This window comes from Uranotaenia lowii, chromosome 2 (assembly GCF_029784155.1).
Source record: "Uranotaenia lowii strain MFRU-FL chromosome 2, ASM2978415v1, whole genome shotgun sequence".
Classification (NCBI taxonomy): Eukaryota; Metazoa; Arthropoda; class Insecta; order Diptera; family Culicidae; genus Uranotaenia; species Uranotaenia lowii.
Window position 1 is genome coordinate 168,740,404 of NC_073692.1, and position 19,133 is coordinate 168,759,536.

A 19,133-nucleotide genomic window follows, 5' to 3' on the forward strand; every position below is an offset into this window, starting at 1 on the left:
AAACAGTCACTTTTAAAAGAGTTTGTGTGGAATCATGATATCGACATCATATGTGCACAAGAAGTGAATTTTGAAAATTGGAGATTCCTTTCTTCACATCTTGCTTACGTTAATATCAGTTCTGATGGTAAAGGAACGGCAATTCTTGTTCGAAAGACAATTGAAACTTCGAACATAATAATGAATGATAATGGGAGATTGATTTCAATGGAAATAGATGGAATAAATTTCATAAACGTATACGCACACTCTGGCTCTGGTTTCAAAAAGGAGAGAGATCAGCTCTTTACAAACGATATACTTATTCATTTGAGTACCACGAAAAATAATGTAATTGTTGGAGATTTTAACTCGATAATTTATTCCAAGGATTCTAATAGTAACATAAAAAATATAAGTAACGGTTTGAAGTATTTAATAACAACTCTAAATTTGATTGATATAGAGCATCATGTAAAAAAAGGAAAAACATTGTATATATTTTATCGCGGAAATAGTAAATCATGTTTAGATCGTATGTATGGTCCTCATGTTTTTGTTGAGAAGATTAAAAACATTACTACTCTTCCTCTTGCATTCTCAGATCATCATGGAATTTTATTGAAATACGAAATAGGAAATAACAATCAAATCACAATAGGTAGAAGTTTTTGGAAAATGAATTCAGGGTTACTTAATAATGAAAATATATCGGATTTGTTTGTTGCTGAATACAACAGTTTGAAGCAGAGAAATTCTTATGCAAGTTTGAGTTTTTGGTGGAACAATGATCTCAAAAGAAAAATCAAATCTTTTTTCAAATCTGAAAGTTTTAAACTAAATCAGGAATACCATAGAGCAAAGAATTTTTATTACGTTTGTTTAAAAGAATTGGCAGAAAACCCAAACATCGTTTCAAACTATTCAGATGAAAATATTTACATAAAATCTAAAATCATGGATTTAGAGCAGCAGCGACTTAACCAATATAAATATAAATTAAAAGCCACTACCATTTGCTCAGATGAAAAAATTTCATTATTTCAATTATCTTCTTACATTTCTAAAAATAGTTCTTCAGCTCAAATTAAACTTAATATAAATGGTGAGGTAACGTCAGATCCAACCAAACTTAAAAACTATGTTTATAGTAATTTTTCTGAAAGTTTTGTAGACCATCAGGTAGGAAATATTAATGATCAAGACATGCTAGAATATTTGACAAACAGGATAGATTCGAATGAGAATGACAGATTGGTAGAACCAATTTCAATGGAAGAATTGAAACATGCAATCAACGGTTGTTCGGAAAAAAGTTCTCCGGGTATTGATGGAATAAGTTACGAGTTCTATAAAAAGTTTTTTGAAACTATCAAAGACGATATGTTACTAGTATTCAATTCTTATTATACAGGCGGGCAATATCCACCGGCATTATTCACGGAAGGTGTAATAACACTTATTCCAAAAAAAGGAGATCCTGTTGAGTTAAATAACAAACGTCCAATAAGTATGCTCAATACCGACTACAAAATCTTTATGAAAATTCTTTGGAATCGTTTACAACCCCTAATGAGTAAACTGTTAGGTCCAGGACAAACAGCGTGCATCGAAGAAAAATCTTGTGTCGAAAACTTGAAAGTCTTGAGAAATTTAATTTTGAAAGCTAACAACTCGAAACAGTTAAAAGGAATGATTTTAAGTCTAGATATGGAGAAAGCATTCGATAAAGTGGATCACAAATTTTTATGGGCAATTTTACGGAAATTCAATTTTCCTGAAATTTTCGTAGGTTGTTTAGAAAGAGTTTACAAAAACGCAACATCTAGAGTTTTAGTAAATGGATTTCTCACTAATCCATTCAGAATTGGAAAATCAGTGCGACAGGGTTGTCCGTTAAGTATGGCATTGTTCACAATGTACATTGAACCTCTTATAAGAAGTATCTACCGAAACGTAAACGGAGTTTTGATAAATGACATTTTCATAAAGATAATAGTGTATGCCGACGATATACATGTATTTGTGAGAAATAATAACGAATTTGACATAGTACTTGAGCTAGTTAACTATTTCAGCATATTTTCCAAAATTAAGTTAAATTTAAATAAATCAAGTTATCTGAGATTGAATAATTGTTTATCAGGACCACATCAAATAAAGAAATCAGAACAAATTTGTATTCTTGGAGTTATTTTTAGTCAATCGATTGAACAAATGATAAACAATAATTATAACAAACTGATTTCAAACATAAAATTCACTCTTATTCAACATTCCAGGAGAAGTTTGAATATTTTTCAAAAAGTGTGGATATTGAATACATATTTGTTGAGTAAATTATGGTACATTTCGCAAGTTCTTTGTATGGATAATCGTCAAATAGGATTGATTAGGCAAATTTGTATAAAATTTATCAGACAGGGTCATTTTTATTTTGTATCGAGTAGTGAATTTTACCTATCAGTTGATAAAGGGGGACTCTCTCTTGTTGAAATCGAAGCGAAATCTCAGTCATTATTTATCAGGAATCTTTTATATAGCAGGAATGGTCAAACAAATTTAGACGAATTTATGTTGAATCAATCAAGGAATAATAAACTTACTAGAAATTTTAGAGAATGCATAACGCTTGCCCAGGGATACAAAAATTTACCTCATTTTAATACAAGTAAATCAATATACGAATCTTTGATTAATAAACAAAATATACAGATAAAAATAAAACAAGAGTTGCCGTCCCTACCATGGGAATATATTTTTGAAAATTCCAATAAAAATTTTCTCTCGTCTGGACAAAAATCCATATTGTTTACGTTATTCAGAGATTTAATAACAACCAGAAAAAAATTGTTTAAACATAAAGTTCGCGGAACAGATTCTCCTTTATGCGCAATTTGCAATTCATTAGACACAGCTCAACATAGAATCAAGAGTTGCACGTTTTCGAAGCCCATATGGTGTTGGTTGAATAATAAATTAGAGCATAACTTAAAATTAAAATTAAACGACGCGGAAGATATTTTTTCTTACTCTATCAACAAAAAAAATTATAAGATGAAAGCTGCTTTGTGGTTAACAGTTTCAACAATTGAATACATTCTGAAGAAAGGAGATGGTGTGGATACTGACGAGCTTGAGGCTGTGATTCGAAGTGCTCGTTGGAACAATCGAATACTATTTGCAAATCATTTTCAAAATTATTTGAACTTTGGTTAAAGGAGAAATGATAGGATTATAAATTTGGTTTTGTTTATTTTTTTTTTTTCAAAATAAGGAAAATCAGGTAGCTAGACAGGAGTGAATATTCAAAAACAGTATTTTTTTTCATTTAAAATTTTCGTTTTTTTTTAATTTTTAATTTTTTTTGTTTTTTTTTATTTTAATTTTTCTTTTGTAAATAGTTTTAAGTTTCAGTAAATAAAATAAAAAAAAAAAAAAAAAAAAAAAAAAAAAAAAAAAAAAAAAAAAAAAAAAAAAAAAAAACATCCCATGCCACACAAAATGAGCATCACTGAGAGCGAACTTACTTACGTTTGTAATTATCATGCCCCTTAAATCTTGGGTAATACGAGAAAGAAGACTGAAGAAATATTGCATTGTCACTAGAGCGGCAGGCAAAAAAAAGCTCCAATTCATAAACGGATCTCTCAGGTATATCAATGAACATGTGAGAACATGAAACCACGTGTTTTTGACCGGTACACGTTTGTGTTTGCTCTGACGTCTTATTGAGGCATTTCAACAATCGTGTTTTGTGATGTGGGAAATTTTTGAATGGAACTTGCCCATTTTGATGACAAATGACAGTCGAATGAAATTCTTCAATCAAGCAGTGTTCCAAAATTTACGTTTCTATTTATGCCATTCAAAAGTCGATGCGTAGGAAACGGTCAATTAAAGGTACCAATCAAAGGCTATCAATGTCGCGTCGTTTTTCGTTTTCGCGAAACGCCACTTGAACCAGGCTGGAGTACCCTCCTAATATGATCAAGCGGGAGTCCCACAGCATTCGGAATTGGCAAGAACTTGACCAATCAAGGCCATCATGGCAAAGAATCGAGAGTAGGTACGCATTTGCAAAGTCTGGTGACAGATTTTTTTGTCCCCTCTACTCTTCGATCGTCATCTTTCCAATCATATCATCCAAAGTTTATCGCAGAGGCAGTTATCAATTGAGCATCATCAACTGTCGTCTCGGATTGGTTTCATTTGTTTCAATTGACAAGAGTCGGCACAATCTGGTTCGAAAGTGGATTTTTTTTTTGTCAGCTCTAAAAGACATCAGCGAATGGCGCTTGAATTTGATTTTTCCTTTCTTTACCAATTGCTAATGGAATAATTTTATTGTGAGAATATTGGCTCCAAAAAAGCACGTTGTTTAAATGTTCATTTACTTTTCGTTTTTTCATGTTTCCTGGTTTTTATCGAGTGATCAATGTATGCCCTTGTTATATCCGGAACACACTCAAAAATGAATCAAACTTTCAAAAGATTCTTGGATAACGTGACAGATTTAAAACAAATTTATCTGAAACAGAAAAATAATTCTCCTCTTAAAAGATTTTGAAAAGGAAATAATAAGAGCATAATCTTGTCTTCTGCAAGGCTATCAAATATTTAATTTTTTAATGAAGCACTTGGTTTTTTGATTTAAAAAAAAAACTGCTTCTGACTTCAGACTTCTGATTCAGACTAGTTTTGAGGCAAGCCATCCTTACAGCTTCCAACTCTTCAAGTTTAATTTATTTTGCGCAATTTTTTCATTGAGCACATGACTGACTAGGAATTCGGAAACCATGAACAGTTATCACTATTTTCAAACCTTCATGCTCGTGCCCAGCTCCAGTAACTTTCCCAGAACTGATACGTGGTGAGTGTCCACTTTCAGGGAGCGCGTTTCAACTGCATGAAGTTTCGTCTTTCCCTACTCATATGGAGAGGAATGCTAAACATAAACGCGTCTCCGTCTTCGTCGTCATCAAAGGTAAACAAAGTGGATATAGGTAATTCTATGCACGAGACTGTTTGCTGAAAAAAACAAAACACACAGACAATTTCTTCCTCTTGTTGTGGGGTTGGAAATTTTCCATGACGTCACACGCCGAATGCATTCGCGAGTTCGTGGCGCAAAGCGTATCCGGTACGTGCGCACCGAGTGGTAGAATTGAATCAAAAGCCAACGCGCGCGCACACACAATGTTGCTGCTGTTTGGCGCCAATCATGATGGGTTAAAATTCCCCTGGGTAGAAAAATTGAGCACGTTTGAGATAAAACCAATTTATTTAGAGTTATTTTCTAAAGAGCAACTCACAAGTCAATCTCTATTCTTACTTCACAATTTTCTATTTTTATTTCTTAGTTATGAATTAACAAACGACTCTCAATTTTCAAATTTTCAACTTTCAATTCTCAACTCTCAATTCTCTATTCTTCATTCTCAATTCTCAATACTCAATTCTCAATTCTCAATTCTCAATTCTCAATTCTCAATTCTCAATTCTCAATTCTCAATTCTCAATTCTCAATTCTCAATTCTCAATTCTCAATTCTCAATTCTCAATTCTCAATTCTCAATTCTTAATTCTCAATTCTCAATTCTCAATTCTCAGTTCTGAATTCTCAATTCTCAATTCTCAATTCTCAATTCTCAATTCTCAATTCTCAATTCTCAATTCTCAATTCTCAATTCTCAATTCTCAATTCTCAATTCTCAATTCTAAATTCTAAATTCTCAATTCTCAATTCTCAATTCTCAATTCTCAATTCTCAATTCTCAATTCTCAATTCTCAATTCTCAATTCTCAATTCTCAATTCTCAATTCTCAATTCTTAATTCTCAATTCTCTATTCTCAATTCTCAATTCTCAATTCTCAATTCTCAATTCTCAATTCTCATTTCTCAGTTCTCAATTCTCAATTCTCAATTCTCAATTCTCAATTCTCAATTCTCAATTCTCAATTCTCAATTCTCAATTCTCCATTCTAAATTCTCAATTCTAAATTCTCAATTCTAAATTCTCAATTCTCAATTCTCAATTCTCAATTCTCAATTCTCAATTCTCAATTCTCAATTCTCAATTCTCAATTCTCAATTCTCAATTCTCAATTCTCAATTCTCAATTCTCAATTCTCAATTCTCAATTCTCAATTCTCAATTCTCAATTCTCAATTCTCAATTCTCAATTCTCAATTCTCAATTCTCAATTCTCAATTCTCAATTCTCAATTCTCAATTCTCAATTCTCAATTCTCAATTCTCAATTCTCAATTCTCAATTCTCAATTCTCAATTCTCAATTCTCAATTCTCAATTCTCCATTCTCAATTCTCAATTCTCAATTCTCAATTCTCAATTCTCAATTCTCAATTCTCAATTCTCAATTCTCAATTCTCAATTCTCAATTCTCAATTCTCAATTCTCAATTCTCAATTCTCAATTCTCAATTCTCAATTCTCAATTCTCAATTCTCAATTCTCAATTCTCAATTCTCAATTCTCAATTCTCAATTCTCAATTCTCAATTCTCAATTCTAAATTCTTAATTCTCAATTCTCAATTCTCAATTCTCAATTCTCAATTCTCAATTCTCAATCATAAATTTTCAGTTCTCAATTCTCAATTCTCAATTCTCAATTCTCAATCCTCCATTCTCAATTCTCAATTCTCAATTCTCAATTTTCATTTATCCATTTTCAATTCTCAATTCTTAATCCCCAATTCCCAATTTCCAATTCTCAATCCTCAATTCTCAATTCTCAGTTCTCTACTTTTATTGATTTCTTTGTTGACTTCCTTACTTCCTTCCTTTAAAAAATCATTACCCAGTTTGATGGAATGGCTTATTGAAATCACCTTAAGATTTAATATTGCTTTTATGATCTATACCAACACTGTTGGTGTAAAATTTCCAACAATCACCATATATTTTTTATTAATATTTTTATAATTCAGTTACCAGTCTAGCCTAAAATGCATCAAAATGCAAATCAAAGGTTCGCCTTCAAAATCTTGTTTCCACACACTGGAATATGCTTGATTTGTATAACGTGTTTGTAAATTGCAAAATTTTATCCATCCAAACTTTTCAATTGTTATATTTTTTGTAGTATTTTTCTCCCCTAAATGTTTGCAGCCCCCTTATGATTTTTTTTAAAAACATTTTTAACAGAACAAATGTAAAATTTAATGTGAACAAAACAAAAAATGTCTACCATTAGCGCGTTATGACATCACAATTTTATTAAAAACTATAAACGTTTTCATTTGATTTTTCCATTAAAAAGTTTTTTGCAACTTTCCCCCTTTTCTTAGTAGGGAGAAAATCAATAATTTTTCTGACTATGTCCCATCAACCTTAAAACTTTTGATGTACAAGCGATATGATTATCTGTGGACATGAAGATTTTAGAGGCCTTTGATGTTAAAAAGTGTTCCGAATGACGGTATTTTGCTAGTTTTTTTTTACATCCAACACAATACGCTGATCTCCTCAAAAATAAAGTGAATTAGATTATCTTTTTTTAATTCTCGAAACTATTAAATATGTTTTCATTATCACGGCCAGTTAATTTATCTAGATTTATAACGTCTTGCCTTCGAAACGGAAACGGTAGCACCCGTTTTCGCGACATTTGATAATGCACGGACGTAGTGCGACAATCCCGTTTCGTTCTGAGTGTGACATGAAATAGTTGGTTGTTGCACGGTAAACGCCAGAATGTATGCAATGATAGGCATGAATACATCACGAAAAACATCCCGCAGGCCCTTTTAAAGTCTTGAACGAACGATTTCGCGCGTAGGGTTGCGTTCTATGCTATAAATTTGGGTTTTTAACTCCAAGCGTGCATCCGTCCAGTCAGCTGATTGCACCGATTGCACATATACATGATCATAAATTACAAAACAGATAAATCCATTTTCTGTACGATAGATGGTTGATCATTTTAACGACTTTCTACATGTGAGTGTTAGTGATCCAAACAGGCCTGAGAAAATCTTTGGGTTTCCAACGGCCATTTTGCTACCAACGTTTCCAACAGCAGCATCGGAGTTTTTTGTTGTCGAACAGGTAAGCTTACAGTAATAATTCTAGAAATCGTCGATTTAATTCACTTTCATTTCAGTTGAAGGTGGTCTAATGCTGCTGCAAAAACATTTTCTCCTCATCACCCCAGCAGGAGCTTGCAAAAAGTGCGGTGCAATGCAGTTTAATTTGGTTGACTCTCTTCCGAAAAGCCCTGTTTGCCGGAGTTTTTCAACATTCTACGAGCTCGGGGTGGCCTGATCCAGAAAAAAAATGATTGGCCAAAAGACAACAACTGCGGTAGCGGTCCGGGAAACAAAACTGCGTATGGTATCAAGTGAAAATAGAAACGGAAGTTAAACAAGTGGATAGTGTTGAATAGGAGAAGAAAATGTGTATAATTAGACGTTAATTGTGAAATAAAGCTTATGTGAATATTTTTTTTGAATGATTCGAAATTTTTTATTATGCTTCCGAAATAACAAAACATTTCAGAATTCCCATTTATGAGCTGCACTCACAAATACACACGCACATTTTTTTTTGTTCACTAACACATATGCACATAATCAAAACAAACCAAGCATAGCATATGTGTGTGTAAGCTGTCATTTTGAACCGGGAAAACCATTTCAAGTAGAATCGGTTGGGCCATTTAATGCTTGAATTCAATGGAAGGAATGCTTGAAGAATGCTTGAAATCCAAGCATTCTTTCAAGCATTCCAAGCATTTATTTTGTTAAGCGGGATACTGATGTTCGGTTGGAATCTAACCGATTCCAATTTTACGGTTACAAAAAAAATCATTTCCTGAATTTTTGTGAGCGTTATGATTCACAGCTTTCACAGAGAGAGAGTACTTCAATTTTATTTGAAATAAGAATAATTTCTAAACCGAAGAATAATATAACAGTAAGATTATCGTGAGGTTTGAAAATTGAGCTTATTTCAAATTAAATTGGTGTTTCGAACCTCAAATAAAGCAGGAAAAGTAAAATATAAAAAATGCTAAAACTAAGACAGTGATAGGTAAATTGTGACCAATCCATAAAAATTCAACCCAACTATATAAGAATGGATACTATTTTTCTTCCATTTCATGCTGTTAAAACCCTATTCCCGATTCCAGAAACCGTTGTGTCATTAGCGATTTGTAGTTGGCGGACATTCATCGGGAAACTTTTCCGGTTCAACAGAGTCCAATTTTTCTATCTGGGGCTAAAAACTCAACGACATCGGCTTAGGAGGAAACTGACTTGCCAACTGAGCTATACTTTCTTTTTAATATTAAATTTTCCTATCGACTGGTAAGGTATTGATGTAAATGTTTTCGGCATTTTCAGTCTCTGGACGCGAACAATTTTTAATATCGAACAGTTTAGTAGATTCTAGAAATATACTGGACAGTTAAAACGACAAATTACCATTCTTTGAAAAAGGCTGAATAAATTATGCCGAAACGTCGGATGTAGTATAAAACCTTGTTTTGACATCTTATAAAGACTGAAAACGCCGAAAACATTTACATCCTTACTTTTTAATATCAGCCAAATTTTAGAGTTCGAAAATAACTCAGAACCTGTTCTTCGCATAACTTCAATTTTTGGAGTCAGCGATCGCTTCAGGTCCAGAGCTTACTGTAAGTGAAGTTCAAGACTTTTGTTTAATTGTGTAAGCTAGTGTGGGGCAGAACGAACGTTTAATTCTTCTTTTATTAAATAAAAACTAGTGAATACAATGTCAATCAAGATAAAACGATCATTTCTAGATAAAACGAAACAGTGAAGTACAAAATGAAATAAGTCATAATTAAACATATAAAAACTGATAAACCAAAATTCAGCAAGATAAAAACTAAAAAAATAGAATAAATCAATATAAAACAAGAAAAACAAGATACAACATGTTAAATAGAATTATAAATGCAAAACAAAGCAAGAATAAAACAGGATTAAATAAGTTAAAACTAGGCTAAACTAAGTAGAAATGATAATTTAAAAATTTAAATGACAACAAAAAAACAGAATAAAACAAGGCAAAATAAGGTGAGGCAAAACAGAACTAGGTTCAAACAAAATAAAGAAGAAAAAACATGATAACACATGAATGAAACAATATGGAACAAGGATAAATAAGGCTTAATCCAATACCTACATTACTATATAAAAAACGACAAATAAAAGACTAAACAAGATTAAACATGGGAAAATAAGTTAAAACAAACCAAGACAGGTAAATTATAACAATATGAAACAAATTAAAATAGGGCAAGCAAGTTAAAATATGCCAAAACTAGTCAAATAAAAATAAAAATTGATGAAATAAAATTACTGGCAACAATGTTAACGAAAATAAATCAGGATAAACAATACAAAACAGAATTAATAAAAATTGTACAACAATAAAATCTATTACAATAAACCAAATATAGCAGAACGAAAAAAATAAGAAAAAAATATTGAAACGGTTAAATTTAAAAATTCTATTACTGTAAATTCTAAATAACATATCAACGCAACCCAAAGTAACGAGACTTCTAAATAGTATCGGACGAAGACTTCCGACTTCTACTCAATAAGCCCTTTCTTCCAATATTCTTCCTTAGAGCAAGTTCACTGGTGTTGGGAAAATGTGGTAGAAATTTTGACACTTACGGCACATTTTGAAAATTTTGCCATGTAAAAACATTTTCAAGATCCGTGACCTTCTAGTTTTTTTACAACACGTGTTGTATTTTCACATGCTGTGATGCAAAAATAGAAATATTTCTATCACATACGGCTGAAATAGAAACAGTGTTGTATAAAAATACAACGCCCCAAGATCTTGAAAACATTTTTGCATGGTAAAATTTTCAAAATGTCAAAATTTCTACCACTTTTTCCCAACACCAGTGAACTTGCTCTTACAAGCTTCTTATGCTGATTCGAAGCATTGTAAAAAATAGCCACAGCCATCATCTTGGATTTCAAGACACTTTAGATATCGAAATTTAGCTTCTACTCGATGAGGCTTTGCATTTCTTACTCATGTTTAAGGGGTTTTCTTACATCTTTTTGCTATTAATGCAAAAAAAAGCGAAAAGCCGCTTCTTGAGTTTCAGAAAACGAAGTTCAAATTCTTACCATTGGGCCCTTTCAATAAATACCAATATATCATGCGATACAGTATTTAAAAAGAAAAGTGGAAGCCGCCATCTTGGATTCAAGATAGTGTCGAACAGCAAATTTTGATTTCTATTCGCTGAAATTTATCCTAAGATTGTCCTGTGTTTGCACATTGAACAGCTTTATTATTTATTTATTTTATTTACATAGTATTCCGTCTTACGACATAACTTGACGAACATAATTCCTAAAATTCACTCTGTTCATAGCAACCGTTCTCCAATTTCTCGGGCACCCCACGTTCGCCAGATCACGCTCCACTTGGTCTAACCACCTCGCTCGTTGCGCCCCCGCTCGTCTTGTTCCTACCGGATTCGTAGCGAACACCTGTTTTGCAGGACAGTCGTCCGGCATTCTCGCAACATGTCCCGCCCAGCGTATCCGGCCAGCCTTCACCACCTTCTGGATACTGGGTTCGCCGTAGAGCCGCGCGAGCTCGTGGTTCATCCTTCGCCTCCACACTCCGTTCTCCTGTACGCCGCCAAAGATGGTTCTTAACACTCGTCGCTCGAATACTCCGAGTGTACGCAGGTCCTTCTCGAGCAATATCCATGTCTCGTGCCCGTAGAAAACAACCGGTCTAATGAGCGTCATATACAGGTTACACTGTGTGTTAACAGATTATCACCGCTGGTTTTATGATTTAAATTATTGAATCACAGGTTACACTTCGTGCGAGGGCTAAGTCTTCTCGACCGCAGTTGCTTTTGGAGTCCACATTAGGCACGACTTCCGCTGATAATTCGCCTCCGGATCTCACGGCTGGTGTCGTTGTCTGCGGTCACCAGTGAGCCGAGATAGACAAAGTCTTCGACTATCTCCAGCTCGTCGCCGTCGATCGTGACCTTATTATTACTGGACAAGCGGGTTCGGTCGGTCTAGGATCCGCAGGCCAGCATGTACTTCGTCTTGGACGTATTAATCATCAACCCAATCCTTCCTGCTTCGCGTTTCAGTTTGCCCACCGCCGCAGATGATCTGCCGACTATATCAATGTCATCGGCAAAGCAGATAAGTTGACTGGATCTGTTGAAAATCGTGCCCCGCATTTCGCCCACCGCTCGTCGAATAACACCTTCTAGCGCCACGTTGAACTTCATGCAGGATAGACCATCACCTTGTCGAAGCCCCCTGCGCGATTCGAATGAACTCGACAATTCACTCGAAATCCGCACACAGCACTGCGTTCCATCCATCGTCGCCTTGATCAGTCTGATCAGCTTCCCGGAAAAGCCGTTCTCGTCCCTGATTTTCCATAGCTCGTTACGGTCGATCGTGTCGTATGCGGCTTTGAAGTCGATGAATAAAGCATGGATCACTACAAATCTGGACGCATTAAAACGGGTCTATCTTGGAGCTATAAAAACGAAATAAAAATGTTTGTACTTGAAATGTAGGGTTTTTATTGCACTTTGAAGGAAAAATAATAAAAAAAATATTCCGATGTTGTTTTGATGAATTTTCGAACTTTTGGTTGAGTATCACTCATTATAGTTTGAACACCCTATTCGCTGACCTCAGCGGCCATTTTGTTCCACAATCTCTTCATCTCTGTTGCTTCCCGAGTCGTCCTACCATTCTTCTTCATCTTCTGCTTGACAATTGCCCAAAATTTTCCGGTAGAGCGGAATTGAGGGCAGTTGAGTGGGTTGATGTCCTTTTCGACAAAATCCACCCGTTGGCCCAATACCACTGTAGAACCTCCTAGCTGTAGTGGCAGCTTGCCAAATCTGGCGAAAACTTAACTAGTCCTTTGTGAGATCTAATGTACGAAAAAAAAAAAGTTTTTCAGGCATTCCTCCTTGTAAATTTCGGAGTCCATGGTCTTGTTTTTCACAAAAACCGAAATTTTTCGTCCGCAGCTGCAAATACCTTGCCAGATCAAACACTTTCTTGCAAACTTATCAGCAAAAACGAATTTGAAGTTGCCGGGGACATCACCATGACCAGTGCAGTGCACCACTGCAGTGGCTTTACATAATTTTTGGCCAGAAAGCTGCCCAAAATCCATCTTCACGTACGTTTCGTCATCCATGAGGATGCATCCGTCGAACTTTGTTAGAATCTTCTTGTATAACTTGCGGGCACGTCCTTTGGCTACTAAATTCTGCTTCAATGTCCGGTTTGGTTGCTTACTGGTCCGATAGGATCGTATTCCTTCGCGTAGACGAATTCTGCTGACGGTGCACCGGTCGGCGTTGAATTTCTTGGCAATGTCATAGTCCGACTACCCTGTGTTTTCCTTGATCGTTCTCAACACCTTCAAATGCAGTTTCCGATCCTTAATTCCACTATGACGCTTGGTATGAACCTGCCGATCGATAGTATGCATCTCACGGAAACGTTTGAGAACGCTACACACGGTTGATTTGACCATTTTTAACGATTTCGCGATTTTTGAACCCGACCACGTCGGGTTTTTGACGTGGGTGTTCAAAATTTATTTTCATCTCGCGGCTTCCATCACGTGTAACTTTTTTGAAACAAAACGAATCGTAATGAAATTTTCAGCACTGGTAGAAGAAACATTCTTCTACAAAGTGCTGCCAAAACATTCCAGATCCGACAACTAGGAGCACTATGGTAAAATAAATAGTGCGTCCAGATTTGTAGTGATCCATGCTTTAGATGGTGCGTAGGGACTTGGTGACAAACATTTACAGTCCCCCCACAATCATTAGTCACTTAACGTATCCTTCCACCACAGAATGCTTGTTTATTCGGGTGTTAGTTGACCAAATATCAAGCTTTGCATGAATTTCAGTCATGAAATGCTTCTTCTTTGAGTTCAAATGTGTTTTTATTTTCAGTTTTGTTAAAAAATAACATAATTTATCGAAACAATCAGCGTTTTTAAAAACCACAATTATGGGTCAAAATTGTAGCCCGCATCAATTATTAGTCAAATTGCTCACAATTATTAGTCACATAGAGGTTCGTGGCAACACCCAAATATCAACATGGAAATCATCGCGTTTCTGGAAAACCATCAGGGGCATTCTTTAATAGTATAAATTCAAGGGGCATTTGCGTTGAGCTATAGCAACCAAGAAATGTTTTGCTTTGTTAGCAAAAAAGTGAACCATGATTGTGTGAAATTTTGTAGATGTTGTAACAATTATGGGCCAATTTTATTTTGCAAATAATTTTGAAATTTCGCGTTTTATTCGCTCAGTTTCATTTGGAAAACGTAAACTCGTCCTTTTTGCTTATATGAGACATATTTATTTTGTTGGAATTCTTCAAATACTCGCATAAGGAGCTTAACGACTTAAGATGCCTACCTTATAACATTGAAAAATTTTGTGATAGTTCAACAGATAATTTTTAACATAGAAGAAATACTATTCAAACAGCAATTTTACTGCAATCAAGCGCACCCATAATATTTTAATGCATTTTGATGATGTTATCGATAAACTAAATATAGTAGTTTGAAAAAAAATATTTTAGTTCAGTAGATATCAGCTGTTCAAATGACCGGTGACTAATAATTGTGTATGACCCATGATTGTGGGGGAACTGTAGTTAAAGTAAGGTTGCCAGAATTTTTTCCACTCCCATCCGGGCCTAGCAATTCCGGGCATTTTTTCAAAAAACCTGGCAAAATTCGGGCATGGATTTCAATTTTCAAATAAAAAAAACCGGGCAAAATTTAGATGTTATTATATATATATATATATATATAAAAGCAAAGGAAAAAGGCAAAAAAATGAAATTAATATTTTATTAATGCAATTGCAGACTTCCAAAAACTTTTTGGAACACTTTAAAAAAAGGTTTATAACAGTAAATCAGCGAAATTATTTGAAACAACCGTTGAAAATTTCCATTCCGTTAATCAATTTTGCTGAAACTTACTCAAAAACTTTGATTTTTTTTTTGGTTTCTGAGTGAAAATTGTGAAAAAATTCGGGCAATATCCGGACTTTTTTCACGATATCCGGGCAACCGGGCCGGACCGGACTTTCTGGAAATTTTGCATCAAATATCCGGGCAAACCCGGATAAAACCGGGCAATCTGGCAAGCTTAAGTTAAAGCAACTAATGTCGTTTTAATATTCAGCTATCAATGATCATGCTTTATACTCCTCACCTCAGTAAATATTTTAAAACTTTTTAGTGTTACAAAAAAGCTACCCCTTCCAAAATATTCGAAATTAATCAATGTTCCCCAGTTAACGGTAAATATTCATATGGATTTTAAGCATTTCGAAAAGTTCGAATAATTCAGCAATAAACTAAGCTGCATTAGAAAGCCATACTTAAATCATATTAAAATTTGGTTTCACCAGTTGGTGTAATTTGTGTTACTTCAGTTATGCCCATCTACTGAAAATTTTGAGAATTTTATTGCATTTTGATTTCCTTGCTCTTAGCAATCAATTTACAAAGCTTAAGAGCCTATAAATATTTTTAGAAAAATTGAAATGTATTAAAACTGACGTCTTAAAATTCCATATTTTTTAAGATTATACACAATAGACTATTCATGGTTTTTTGCAGAATGTTTACATAAGTAAATTAGAACTTTTAGATTTGTATGGGAAAATTGAATATTTGGTACTGAAAAATCAAAATTAATTTTGTTTTTTCTATCGAACTTCGTATATTAAGATTACGATCATTAGGGTTATTAGGTGTCTTTTGGCATTAAAAAAATAAATTGAATTGACATCACCGCTGGGTGGCCTAGCAAGGTATTGCATGAATACTTTTTATGCAATGCTGCGCGAGGCACCAGCAGTGATGTCAATAGAATTTATTGATTTTCTTCTGTTAAACGGCTAATAACTTTTTGCCTAATATCCAACATATGGAATTACATGCTTCAACAAAGTTGTTTACCGGAAAATTTATTTTAGAGAATTTATAAATTGGCACAAAAACCAAGAGCAGGCTCGGTTTCACAGTACAAACAAAAATAATATTGATTTTCCAGTACAAATATTCAATTTTCCCATACAAACTTAAAAGTTCAAATTTACTCATGTGAACGTTACTCAAAAATTTGAAAAAAAAAAATTATTGATGAGGATTAAACTAAAACAAAGGTTTTTAGACCCCAGGGTATGAGGAATTCAAATACGACTAAATCCAATACACAATCAGAACATTTTTGGAGTCAATCAGTGAAACTTGCTTTGAGGCGTTCATACATAATTACAGCAACATCCAGTAGCAATCGAATTCCACCATTAATACAACTTTTGCTCTGCGGCAAGATAACATTTCCTTGTTTGTCACTGACCGAGTGTTTAACATTAGCATTTAGTTTTTAGAACATGCCGGCCCGGTTCGTTATTTATCTTTCGGAAACAGTGAGGTACCTACATACATCTTTACAAACCGGAAATCATTCCATTCATCATTCCACAGGAAAATTCCCTGAACTCGTGTCCTTACATGGAATAGAATCTTCCGTTAAAGTGTTTTTGTAATGAGTTTCCAGTGAAGCGCTGAAGTGGAAAAATCAAATAGTGGTATATTAGGGGAATCAAAGTTGATAGTGGACGGGAGAAATTAATCGAACTATAACTTAGCTTTGGCACTTTTTTCACATTTAGGCTACTGAATATGTAAAATTATCAGGATTGAATGATCAAAATTTCTCAAAATGTGATCTTCATATCTTGTTCCATATATTCTGATATTCTAAATAGTTTTAGTATAGCTCGTAATACATTTGTTGTTAATTAGATTTGTCATATTATTTGGGACTCGTATTAGTTAAACTACCTTAACAATAATTTTCAGATATATAAATAGGTGACTAGAAAATACACTAAGTGGTCAAGCTATGCATATTGTTTCAACTATCGCTCGAAAGCAAAGCGACATAGGATGCCAAATCGCATCATTTGAATTCCGCATCGAATACCTTGGAACTCACCTGAGGTTCTTTGCCAGCTGGTTTTTGTTGTTGTTGACCGGTGTTCGATTCAACATTTTTATTCCCGTTCTTATCCATCACGTGGCAGCTTCAGCTGTTTTATCGATACTAAGTTGAGCAACCCAAACGATTCCCAATCATAAAACTTCCAATAATCTCTCGCCTAACCACCTTTACCACCACCAGACACACAATTTGAGTACACTTCGAATCAATTGAAGCCTAGAACTTCATACATGGAACACACGCGACACGAATCGATGGTTAAGGCCAAGGACTTTTGGCCAGCTCGTCAGTTCTGGCTGTATCGAGTGGAGAAGAAGCTTTCAAAATAGTAAAACCAGTTTAAAATTATGGACCACACTTTGCGATAGCACACATTCTCGCATAGCCAAAAGTTGGCTTGGTTAAAAAAAAACAGCAACAGAATTTCGCGAATCCACCTATTGGCTGACTTGGGCCGAGGAATCGAAAGTTACAGCGCTCTACCTGGATCGTGGTTCAAATGAGACTGAGCGAGGTGTTTTTGCCATGAATGACAATGCTGTTGGGGGCCCTCCGTTCATCATCATCATCATTCATTGGCGAGCAACATAGTGTGGAGTTGGGAGCAGGAGATTCACTACAGCAACCCCTAAACATGCTGTTTTTAATAGTTCGCTTGACTGATTGACCGACAATTGAGTTGAGCTACGATGATGGCGCGCGGACAATTTTGGAGGGTCCAAAAACGGGGTTTATGTATGTACGAAATTCCGAGAAATGGTATAATTTTTTGGTACCGACAATGGTGCTTAGAAAAAAATCATTTGAGGGCCGTTTCGGATAAACTGGGGTAGGGGTACATGGTAAAATTTCAAGTGGTTCTAAAGCTAGATCCTCGATATTTAAGAGGATATATGATAAATTAAAACTTGATAACCTGTATCAAATCACACTGTAGGGAGAAAATACCTTCAATTCATTGACTTTCTTCATACATTTATTTCCTTCTTCTTCTTCTTTTCTTTTTTTTTCTTCTTCTTCACCAACATAGCCAAAACATGTAAGCATCCTGGAAAATGAAAAACTTGCGTTCTTCATTTTTCCTTTCAACGTAATCTCTGTCACACGTGAAAATACATTACAGAGATTACTACGGTCAGGCCAACCATGTGGTATATACCGCAAAAGATACTGGAGCAAGGGAAGGAATAAGGCGTGGAGCTCCCCGCCAAAAGGCCAGGTATAAGTTTTCATAAAAATAATGCAATGTAAAAGTAAAAAACCATGAAATGTTTGGACCTTACCAAAAAAGTTGTAATCAAGAGGATAAATTTTCTGCGTCTTCAGTAAACAGAAGCAGGACTACAATTGTATCCGAACCTTCTAACACTGGTTATACTCTTTTCACATATTTTCGGCTTATCCACTGGCTGGATTCTCCCATTAGCAACATCACTTTCACAATTATGTTCTGCTTTGTGGTTAGAATCAGCTTGATTCGATGTTCAATTAACTATTTTTATACTATTTTGTTACTTTTGGAAAAAAAAATCACGGAGTGGAAATTTTGACGTTCTTCCAAGGCAACGCTAGCTTAAGCTCTCCTCTTCATACATTGATTCCCAATAGATAAAAAAACTTATAAAATTCATTAAATCTTTTTCATCTGCAATATGGGGGTGTGACTTTTTTTGTTTTAAATTATCTTTGAAGAAATTTATTTTCATTGGATCTCTAATGCAAGGTAAAGAAAAAAATAGTGGATAAAAATACTTAATAAATAATGTAAAAAAAAATAATAAGAATCAGTAGTAGATAATTATAACGTTTGATTCCTTCATACGTTGTTATGTAATTACTAGTCAAAATTAAGAAATAATTAGAAAAAGTTAACTCGGAATAACACGATATCACTTTTCAAAGTGTACAGAAAATTTGATGCCTGTAAAGAATGGTTTAGAATACCTTCAAATTTTGTGACGTGAATTCAGTTTACATCCCTGTTTTGTTTAAACTCACAAATTAGGAACGACTTAGCCTTCAGAACGATGTTAAATGTTGCTTGTAATTTGTAATGGTTT

The 19,133-nt window shown here is 34.4% G+C and overlaps 1 protein-coding gene across 1 annotated transcript in view; it reads right to left on the reverse strand.

Moving 5' to 3' along the window:
• Nucleotides 1-17,566, reverse strand: part of LOC129745772 (proton-coupled amino acid transporter-like protein pathetic) — a 108,930-nt gene extending 91,364 nt beyond the window's left edge. The window contains exon 1 of the mRNA XM_055739109.1: nucleotides 17,068-17,566. Within this exon, the coding sequence (XP_055595084.1) occupies nucleotides 17,068-17,145 (78 nt within the window). The 5' untranslated portion in view covers nucleotides 17,146-17,566. The remainder of the gene's footprint in view (nucleotides 1-17,067) is intronic.
• Nucleotides 17,567-19,133: the final 1,567 nt, after the last annotated feature.